The following is a 10905-nucleotide window of genomic DNA, read 5'->3' as shown; positions in this document are numbered from 1 at the left end:
AGAGGATTGCCGAGGAGGTGAATTTGCTCAGGTAACCAAGAAAACTCAAAGACCTGGGCAACTGGGCTTCCCTCTCCGAGAAGAGGATGGCCCGAGGACTCGGTCTCCGGGCGAGGAACACTCAGGTAAGACGCTAGTGGAACCTGTCTCAGAGAAGGTGGGGGCCCAAGGCATGTGACTCCACTGTATCCCCGCGACAAGTCCCGCCTACCTCTTTTTCTCACTCTGTTCCTCACTTCCTTACCCGGCCGAGCTCCTGTCAGCCAATCCACGCACAGAACATCGCCAGGTTGGGCGGTGGTTGGAGGACTCCCGGGGTCCGTCACTCGGAGACTCCGCCCCCCTACTTCTTCCTACCCGTCCGCGCCGGAACTTAACCGAGCATTTGTGAGCTGGTGGGTAGGCGTTTGCGGTAGGTGAAGAGGATAAAGGTGCCCAGCGTTTTAGATCCTCTGCCCCAGTCCCATCCCAGGATACCACGGAGGGACCTCGGGGTCTGACTTCTCCCCTCCAGCCAGTTTGTGAGCCCAGAATGACTGAGCCCCGGGTCTGAACGCCAGGATTCCCTGTGCTGTTCTGGGCTTCTAGGGAGGAGGGGGAAAGGACCCGGGCCCCGGTGAGAGGAAAGTTTTGGTTTGGGTGGGTTCAAACGACTTCGGGATGGGGATGGAGGTTTATCGTGGACCCTGGCATCAATTCTTCCAGGGCCGCTGTGACTTATTTGTCCCCTCTTCTAGGCGCCTGCTTTGCCTGAACTGTTACTCCTGGAATTATTCAAACCTTACCTCAGGCAGCCTTCCTAATCTAAAAGGTCCCTCCTGAAAAGAAGGTGTCAACCATTTTGTTAAGACTAGATAATTGTGAAAGTCCCAGGCAGTGTGGTGTTGGATAAGAACGTGGATTTTGGAGTGGCACAGGTCTGGTTTCCAGTCAAGGAATCACCATCAGCAAGGGACCCTTGACTAGTTACCCTTCTGATCCTCAGTTCCTTCGTTTGTAAACTGATGGAAATGTCTCTTCTAGTGTTTCTGCCTATTAAAATAAGAACTTATAAAATAATAAGGTATATAGTCCAGCTTTTCTACATGTAATGAGCAGATGGAGTTTTGCATATGACATTTCTTACAGTTTTCACCAAGAAGCATTTTTATTATCCTCGTGTATTTGGAACTCTGCAAGGCCTTTAGTGTGTGTCCTATTGAAAACAGAATTTAATTGGCTTAGGACAGGATGGAGATCTTTGGAAAGAAGTGCAGCATGGTTGTCTCCACTGGGAATGTCTTAGAAGTGTGTGTGTGTGTGTGTGTGTGTGTGTGTGTGTGATGAAATATATAACAAAATTGCCATTTTAACCATTTTTAGATGTGCAGTTTTGACACATCTGGTTGTGCAACCATCTCGAATATCCTTCTCTAGAACTTCCCAAACTAAAACTCTGTACCCATGAAAAAGTAACTCCCATACCCTCCTCTGCCAAACCCCTGGCAACCACCATTCTATTTTCCAACTCTATGAATTTGACTGTAGGTACTTCATTTAAGTGGAATCATTCATTATTTGTCCTTTTGTGTCTGGCTTGTAGGCATTTCATTTTTAAAAAGAAACTTTGTTATGAAAACAACTTGAGTGCAGAGCCAGAAGAGGAATCCGATTGCCCTTTTGTCATCTTTATATTTGTAACATAGGAATCTAATAAAAGACATTTTCACCTTCTTTCACTGGGTAAACAAATATCTGAGTACTGCATACTTATAATATATCCTTAAAGCCAGTCCTTCATGTTTTTCAGCTCAGATTCCAAATGAAAATGTTTGAGAGCATTGACTCTACAGCCACAAGATCTGGCCCTGATCTTTGGGCTGAAATCTGTTCCTGTCTGCCAAATCCTGACCAAGAAGATGGTGCCAGCAATGCTTTCTCAGACTCCTTTATGGATTCTTACCCTGTGGGCACAGGCCAAAGGGAGGCCCCAGAGTTTGCTGTTCAGCCGGCTGCAAAGCCTTGGGCTCCCTTGCAGGATTCAGAAGTGTATTTAGCAACTCTAGGTAAGTTAGATGGCTTTTTTTTTTTTAATCAGAAGTCGGTGGTTTTAAGGAAGCATGTTGGCATGTGGAAGTTCACTTTCATCACCTAGTTTCTATTCTTTTTTAAAAGATTTCTAGTTTATTTATTTGACAGAGAGCGAGAGAGCACAAGAGCCGCAAGTGGGTGAGGGGGAGAAGGCGGCTCCCGGCGGAGCAGAGAGCCCATGGTGGGGAACTTGGGGCTTGGCTCAGATCTCTGGGATCATGACCTGAGCCAAAGGCAGACGCTTAACCTAACCGACTAAGCCACCCAGGCGCCCCTCTATTACATATATTTTTTATTTTTATTTTTTAAAGATTTTATTTATTCATTTCACATAGAGAGATCACAAGTAGGCAGAGAGGCAGGCAGAGAGAGAGGAGGAAGCAGGTTCCCCACTGAGCAGAAAGCCCAATGCGGGACTCGATCCCAGGACCCTGGGATCATGACCTGAGCCGAAGGCAGAGGCTTTAACCCACTGAACCACCCAGATTCCCCGCCCCTCTATTATTACTATTTTTTGTCCTCACCACATGTATTAGATGTAATTCTAAGGAGGTGTTTTGGGTTGGTTGTTGGCAAGGAGCACCCTTTACCTTTTTTTTTTTTTTTAAGATTTTATTTTTTAAGTAATCTCTACACCCAACGTGGGGCTTGAACTTACAACCCTGAGATCAAGAGTTGCATGCTCTACTGACTGAGCTAGTCAGGCACCCCAGGGGCACCCTTTTCCTTGTATATCCCTTTAAACAGTCTTTGTTACCTCCTGCCTCTGTTTCATCTGAATTCTGCTTCATTTCTTGGCATCCTGTGGAACCCTCTTGCCTATTATCGGTTGCCCATATATTCAGATAACTCAGAAGTGTCAAACATTATGCCATCCTGAAAGAAAAGTTCCCCAGAGCTGCACATGGATTTCTGATGAAACTCTTATATTGAAAAACTACTGTATGAAAAAACTATAATATTAAATGGATTGATTGTTGGAGTGGGAGCATGTTGACATAAAATAATTCTACCTCTTGTTAGTCATATAATTCTTTAGTCATTTAATTTTTCAAATATTTCCTCAAATAGCTGTCTTGTGTTAGTATTTAAGTGTTAGTATTTCGAGAGACTCGGAATATAGGAAAGAGAGTCAGATTGTCCCATTCAAGGAGAAAGAAATGTATCAGTCTAGGGAAGTGATTGCTTTAGAATTGTGGTATCGTTTTATTATTAAAAACCCATGAGGCCCATCTATGTGTCACAAAACCAAACCTGGGAATAATCATTTGAGGAAGGAAAGGCAATTTAGGAAGAACCTTTTGAGGAAGGGCAGAAAGAATCAGAATAGAGTTTACATGATCTCTAAGAAATACCTTGGAAAAACAAAAGGAGTTTCGTTAATGATGTACTGGAGGAAAAAGATGTGGGAAAAACACAAGTAGAATGATGGATAACAAGAAACATCCAGGTGTAATGTGAAATTTTTCTGGAAGCTACCAAAGTTAGGATAGTAGTACTTGCAGCTGTGGCCAAGGAGGTTGACAATTCTGTTCTGTGGCAGTCAGAACATCAGTTTAATGATAAGGAGAAGCAGCAGCAACAGTCTAAGAAAGCTGGAGAACCAGATCCTGTGGCTTGTTGGTACTCTGTGCCCAGGGGTTGTAAGAAACTTTCATGGATTCGGTGATGATTTGATTGGTGAAGACTGGTTTGGAAGGTTAAAACTCCACAGATCTTTTCTAAAATCAGTGAAGAAGATGATTAAGGGGCACCTGGCTGCCTAATCAGTAGATCCTGGCTCTTGATCTCAGGGTTGTAAATTTGAGCTCTACATTGAGGTAGAGATTACTTTAAGATGTTAAAAAAAAAATTTTTTTTTTAAAAGATGATTAAAAGTTCATTCTCTGGGGGCACCTGGGTGGCTCAGTTGGTTAAGCATCTGCCTTCTGCTCAGATCATGATCTGATCCTGGGGTCCTGGGATCAAGCCCCATGTCCTCCCGCCCTCTGCCACTCCCACACTTGTGCTCTCTCTCTTTCAAATAAATAAAATCTTTAAGAAAAACTTTCATTCTAAGGGTGTCTGGGTGACTCAGTTGTTAAGCGTCTGCCTTCAGCTCAGGTTATGATCCCAGAATCCTGGGATCGAGCCCTGCATCAGGCTCCCTGCTCGGCGGGAGGCCTGATTCTCCCTTTTCCACTCCCCCTGCTTGTGTTCCCTCTCTCACTGTGTCTCTGTCAAATAAATAAAGTCTTTAAAAAAAAAAAAAAGTTTTCATTCTCTGAAGGATAAGAGCCATTTCTTTGCCTGTGGCAGAATCTGGGAGACAGTAGCAGGCAGGCTGGGAGTATGCAGGGGTGCCTCTTTCTGCCTGCACAACTTAGATCACACCTAATTAGGGACTGAGCACACTCAGAGAGGGGAAGACTTTTTCTTTTTTTTTTTTTTTTAGTTTTTTTTTTTTTTTCTTTTTGATAGACAAAGATCACAAGTAGGCAGAGAGGCAGGCAGAGAGAGAGGAAGAAGCAGGCTCCCCGCTGAGTGGAGAGCCCGATGCGGGGCTCCATCCCAGGACCTTGGGATCATGACTTGGGATCATGCTGAAGGCAGAGGCTTTAACCCACTGAGCCACCCAGGCGCCCCATGGGGGGGAAGACTTTTTCAAGCCCCAAAGAGTACCTTCCACCTTTAGAACCAAGGCAAGACAATAAAATTATTCCCAGATAGACCTGAATCAAAAAGAATGTGGGGCGCCTGGGTGGCTTAGTTAGTTGAGCATTCCACTCGTGATTTTTGTCACGGTCATGATCCCAGGGTCATGAGATTGAGCCCCTGGTTCGGCTCTGTGCTTGGCAGGGAGTCTGCTTGAGGTTCTCTCTCTCCCTTTCCTTCTGCTACCCAACCCCCCACCATGCCTATGTATGCTCTTTCTCAAGTAAATAAATAAATCTTAAAAAAAAAAAAAGACTCCACTATGAGCAGCAATTAAAAACTTAGCCAGCTCAATGTGAGATCCATATAATTCTTTTCACATCCTCAAGAAGGCAAAAACTCAAATATTTAACATTTATCAAGTACAGATTTTTTTGCATGGGTGAGCTCCTAGTGGTAACTTGCAGCAACTGAAGGTGCTTTTTGTTTTGATATGTGGGTGCTAGCTGATGTGGCTTGTTTAGAAATGAAAACAGGATTGCAAATCATAAAGTTTCAATTGGGTCTGGGCTTGATATTCCCCCTCCCCTTCCAAAAGGCCATCATTTACCCATTCATTATCATTGAAGGCAAGACTACATTAAAGGAGAAGGCAAATGGTGATCCCCTTCCTTCTATTCTTTAGTTGTTCCTAAATTACACTTAAAATGCAAAGGCGAGTAATTAAACATCTATCATCAAGAAGCCATGTAGACCACTCTCACTGGGATTACAAGATGTTTGTTTTTATTAGGTTCCAACATCCAGGCCACAAGTTGAGTAACTTTTAGAAATGTTGGGAGATTGCCTTTCTTTAATCAAGAATTTAATCACTGATAGAGATCTTAAAGGTCTCTTCTTATTGCGTTCTCATCAAGTCAATTTTAGTGTGTAATGAACCATTGGATCTTTCATCATTTTCTCTAATTCTTTCTCATGAGATTTGGAAACTACTTCTTGTCATTATAAGAGAAAGAAAAACCATTAACTCCTCAGAGAGACTATTTTCAAGGAGTTGACACATGTCAAGCCAGGGAAAACAAGTAATGCTTTCGAGAGATACCTGCTGGCTTCTGCGATTTCAAGGAAAATGTGCCATTGATTTATTTATGAGAGCCTATGGCCTTTTTCCTTTCTGGGTTTAAACATGTATTTGATACAATACAGAATTAAGACATGGCGAAGAAAAAAGAAAAATGTATATTTCCCTTTACCTGTCCTTAAAAAAAAAAAAAATGGGCTCTTTTGCAGGGAGTGTGGATGTACTCATTAGTGAGAGAAATTTTAAGTTGTCACCTTCCATTTTATTTTATTTTTTAAAGATTTTATTTATTCATTAGAGAGAGAGAGAGAGACAGAGACAGAGCACAAGCAAGGGAAGAGGCAGAGGGAGAGGGAGAAGCAGACTCCCTGCTGAGCTGGGAGCCTGACTTGGGGCTTGATTCCAGGACCTGGAGATCACTACCTGAGCTGAAGGCAGACACTTAACCGTCTGAACCACCCAGACGCCCCTGTCACCTTGCATTTCAGATTTAGTTTTATTTCATACTCACTTTCCTTGTTAAGCTGCTTCTCCTCTTCTCTTTAGAGAAGAAGCTGAAAAGAATCAAAGGTTTAAATCAGGAAGTGACTTCCAAGGACATGCTTCGAACTTTGGCCCAAGCCAAGAAGGAATGCTGGGATCGGTTCCTGCAGGAGAAGTTAGCATCAGAATTTTTTGTGGATGGACTTGATTCTGATGAGAGGTAATTGGTTCTCAGTCCAGTTCCAGTTGACAGCATTGCATTGGGGACATTTCTCTTTCTCTAAAGAATTCGGGGAGAGTGACATTTGAGTCCAGATACTGGTTGATATCAACATCAGCTTTTCTAAGCTCAAAATCGTCCTTTTGACGGATGCTCTATTTGCTTAGTCCAGTAGCAGGTGTTGATAATTATTATTTTTGCAAAAGAGCAAATACTCCGCCTGTATCTAGATCACAGATTGAACAGAATTGAGGATAAAGCATGGTCTTCATTCCTAAGTACACAGCATGCTTACGAAAGTTGTAACGATCAACAACTGGAACTGTGTCTTACTTGACTAGCCATCGCCTTAGAGAGTTCCTGTCATATCTCAGGCATTCAAATTAGTATAGACTAAATGAATGAATTTCTTAAGCATCTACTGTGTGAAGGCACTACTCATGATGTTATGGGGCTGAGGGTGCTAGGGTGGCGGGGAGATGTAAGGAATTTTTAGTATCCCTCCCCCATTTTTTCTTGGTCCTCAAAACTATTTGGGGAGAGACAACAAATTTTTATAAAGACATACCTAACGAAATAAGGCAGCATAAGAAAAGAGCCGGGTGAGTGCAAGTGACAGAACATGCTTTGGGAGTTGAGAGACTCTTGAGCTCCCTGTGGGCTCTGGTGTTTGTGCCAGAGAAGAAGGTAGGACTTGAGGAGTATCTGCAGATGGGCTGGGTGCAGAGAGAAGAGGGCTTTCTGCCGCAAAGAGAGGAATGGTGCTCGGTGCTCGACACCTGAGAAAGAGGCTCTGCCACTTCCTGGTTGTATGTTCTTGAGGAAGTAACCTGGGTGTGCCTCAGTTTCCTGCTCTGTAAAGCAGGAATAGTAGCTCTTCCCTCATCATGCTGTGGGGAGTGTTAAAGGAGTTACAGTGTCTCAAGTGCTTAGAACAGACCCGGCACCTGGTAAGTACAATGTAAATGTTAGCCATGGGTGTTAGTCCTACTGGACTTTTAAAGTTCAGTAAGCAATTATTCAAAATAAAAAATTGGTGAGGGAAGTAAAAGCCTGAATGTTAACAAAAGGTCTTAGGGAAACATCACCTAAGTTTGCAACACATCATTAACATTGACTTTAAGAGTCCCCTGATGTCAGATAAAACAGCTGCTGAAGTCGGGGACTGTAGGTGAATAAAACTTGATAGTTACATTTTACTTTTCAACATACAAAGCATTTTCACTTACATTGTCTTAAATACTGCATCAGTGTGCCCCCAGATTCTTCAGAAATTAATGTGGCATCTAAAGTCAGCCCAACTACCTACCTTCTGAGGGTTCAGAAAATCATACACATTTTGCTCTTTTCTGTCTCTGAAGACAACCCAGTTGAGCCTTAAACTCCCCTTAAACACAAGAGACTTGAAGATGCACACATTCCCAACCCATCGATCATTTGGTACTCTATTCTCTCTCCCCTTGAATGTTTGCCTCCTTTCCAGTTCTGAGAAGAAAAGACAAAATTTGCTCCTGCACAATTCTCAAGTAGAAATTCTTCTTCTTTTGAAAGCAGATCAGCACCAAGGCTCGAGTTAATGTTTCTGTATGACTGTCAGTACCTTACAATGATGTGATGATGTTCCCTTTTCTGTAGAAGCGACTGAAACAATTCTGTGAAAAGTGTGGGAGATGAAGATGAAATGCTCCTGGAGTGCCCTGGGCCTCTGAGCTGTGGGCACCCTTTCCCCTGAGCTGCTGTCTGTGGGAACACTTCTTTCTATGAGTGTTAGAACAAGTGCATCAGAAACAGTAGATAGGCATTTATTTGCAGACGTCAGAGTTTCTTTTTTAAACAGAGGCCATCTTGTAGTGGAACCTTGTGGTTCTTCACATAAGTGAAGGCCACAGATAGGTGACTCTCCTCATGGCAATGCCTTTGGCAGAGGAGTAATGGGCTGAGAAATCCTCCTGGCTATCACTCGATTCTGCCATTTTAGTCGTCTGAAACCTGCTGGTAATGGCTTGACCTCTTGGCTTAAGACTTTGGGCTGTTGAAGAGCATAGAATAAGGCTTCCGTTATTTGTCATTATTTATAGTTTACTATGTATATCTTGTAAGCATTAGAGTGGAGGGTCTTGGGTACTTAAGGAAGGTGAGAGGGGGCCCTTTCCCCCCTCCTCACAGATCCAAACCCAAAAAGAGCCCTCTGGCACAGTGGCTATTTCTCTGTGGGAGAAATTACCACGCAGATGTTTCCATCTTGGGGACGTGCTATAGGATGAAGTAAACAAACAAAAAAAAACCCACAAAAATGATGCTTTGTGCAGCTAACTGCTTTAAGTATAATGGAGTCTCGGAGTGCCTCAGGTACGGGAGATTTCAAGATGCTCGCTAATAATTTGGCATTTATTTAAATGTTTCCTCCCTTGGACAATTCCCTCTCTGGTTTTAAGGGAAAAAAGACAGGACCGAGGCATAAGCTTTTCTCCAGCTATTCTTGCCAAGCCTTTAGAGGCTGTGCATTTGAAGGGGGCCTGGTGCTGCTTATAGCCAGTGCCCACTAGGGGGTAAATTATGCCGCTGAGCTGCCAGGATGCACAGCTGTTAGAGGGGTATCGTCATCCCCCCGCCCCCCCCCCTTAGCAGTGAAAAACAATTGTAGGAAGAAATTGGTGGTGGGCGGGAAGGCAGCATTTGAGTAACTGAGATAATCATTAAGTAATTAATCAGCCGGGTCTGACGCAGCCGCCCTATCCTCCTGCTCTCTCCTAGCACCTTGGAGCATTTCAAGAGGTGGCTCCAGCCAGATAAAGTAGCCATCAGTACAGAGGAGGTCCAGTATCTGATTCCTCCAGAGTCCCAGGTTGAGAAGCCAGCGGCTGGGGACAAGCCAGCAGCAGCGGAACAATAAATTACATACACACACACAGAGCAGCTGTCTTGGGTCCAGAGGGAACAGCAGAGAGCTCGGTGGAGCAGCAAGGAGAAATCTAGGGAGGGGGAAAGCCCACCCTCCCACTCAACAAAGCAAACAGCTGTGGGCCCCCGAGGACTTGCTTGGGGCTGGCGTGTGTGACTGTCGGATAAAGTGACCGCCCCCGTGCATGCTGGATCAACATACTGCTTTCCTCTGGGTCTCACAGCTTGCCTGAGCTCTGTCGATGCAGGTGAGAAGTCCGCTAATACTCTAGCGAAGCAGCAAGTATGAAAGTATTTGGAGAAACTGATACCCTTGGGTTTAACATATAAGCTAAGTAAGCCATATTTTTTCTTTCCTCTTCTGGATGTTCCTGCCTGCGTTCCCAGCATTCCCTTGGTTAATTGTCAGGGGTGAGTGGGGCCAAGGAGAATCAAGTCTGCCTCCTTGGGAACCACAGCCCACCGTGGGGCTTCTCGAAGTTTGTAATAAATACAGAGACTTGAGGAAAAGAGGCTGCGCTTTTCACTTTTATGGGTCTGGTTTGTTCTTTGTGGAGAAAACGGGCAAAAGTATGAAAACTTGGGTGTTTGTGTGTACATGTCTATTTTTTGATTTCATGCATGGTTTCTCCCCAAACTTCCTCTTGCACTTAAAAAGGGTCAGGCTTCAAATTAGACTTGTAAATATGGTGTTGGTATTTGACACCACTCCTGAATAGTTCCAAGCTCACTTGTGGCAGTTTTCCTGACTGAACCTGTGTTTCCCTCCTTTATAGTGTTCTTGTTTAGCCTGTGTTGTCCCTATAAAACTTTTCGCATCAGAATAGCCATGTGTGTGGTGCTCTCGACCTGCTTCCCCCACCCAGAGAGATGCTCCCAGGCAGTGAGGAGGTAAAGACAAGTGAATGATGATGTAAGAGAGCAGATTACCTTTGCCAGCCTTCTGTTTTTAACATGCACCCTCCAACAAGGCAGACCTCGGTGCTCTGAGGGTGGGATTCTGTGGCCAGGATTCTGTGGCTGTGGCTCCATGGAGCTTCTTCCTGGGTAATAGGTTTCAAGTTCCTAATGACTAGCAGGGCAACCCCAAAAATCTGCAGAGAACACGTGCCTGTATCTAAATCAAATTTGCTTTGTCTGAAAGAACAGGAATCAACCAGGTAATCTGATAAACATGCTGAATTAAATGAATTTGGGGAGACATACTTTCTTTTTTTTTTAATTGATCGTCTTAGTTTTATTCCTCCTGCTTTTTAATAGTAGGATTCCCTTGACATAGAGAGTGACCCTTTGTGTTTCCCAGACACTTTGAGGAAGCCAGACACTGACAGTCACCTGACCCTGGACTTGCAGGTTGCCATCCCCGCCCGGGGTTCAGGTGCTAGACCACACTCTTCCTACAGGCCATCTGATGGCTTTCAGGTGGATGGACAGAATTTTTTTTTTTTTTTTTTAAAGACTGAGTTTTCTTCTCCCTGCATGATAAACAAAAATTACTCTTTTCTCAGTAATTTTT

General features: G+C 43.9%; 1 protein-coding gene across 3 annotated transcripts; it reads left to right on the top strand.

The window, feature by feature from the left end:
* The first annotated feature begins 341 nt into the window (after nt 1-341).
* On the top strand, nt 342-9899 carry LOC111160209 (coiled-coil domain containing 32). Of its 3 annotated transcripts, none has more exons than XM_022523127.1 (4): nt 342-395; nt 1790-2045; nt 6332-6488; nt 9243-9899. In XM_022523127.1, exons 2-4 carry the CDS (start codon nt 1802-1804, stop codon nt 9379-9381), a joined length of 540 nt encoding a protein of 179 aa, XP_022378835.1. In that variant the 5' UTR covers nt 342-395; nt 1790-1801; the 3' UTR covers nt 9382-9899. The 3 variants fall into 3 exon arrangements, with proteins under 3 accessions (XP_022378835.1, XP_022378827.1, XP_022378840.1); XM_022523119.1 differs by having other exon boundaries at nt 365-412; XM_022523132.1 differs by having other exon boundaries at nt 386-412; nt 1795-2045.
* Nucleotides 9900-10905: the final 1006 nt, after the last annotated feature.

Source organism: Enhydra lutris, unplaced genomic scaffold (assembly GCF_002288905.1).
Source record: "Enhydra lutris kenyoni isolate GAN:26980312 unplaced genomic scaffold, ASM228890v2 scaffoldscaffold4, whole genome shotgun sequence".
NCBI classification, from domain to species: Eukaryota; Metazoa; Chordata; class Mammalia; order Carnivora; family Mustelidae; genus Enhydra; species Enhydra lutris.
The sequence above is the reverse complement of the archived record's forward strand: the minus strand, read 5'-3'. Positions and strand labels throughout refer to the sequence as shown.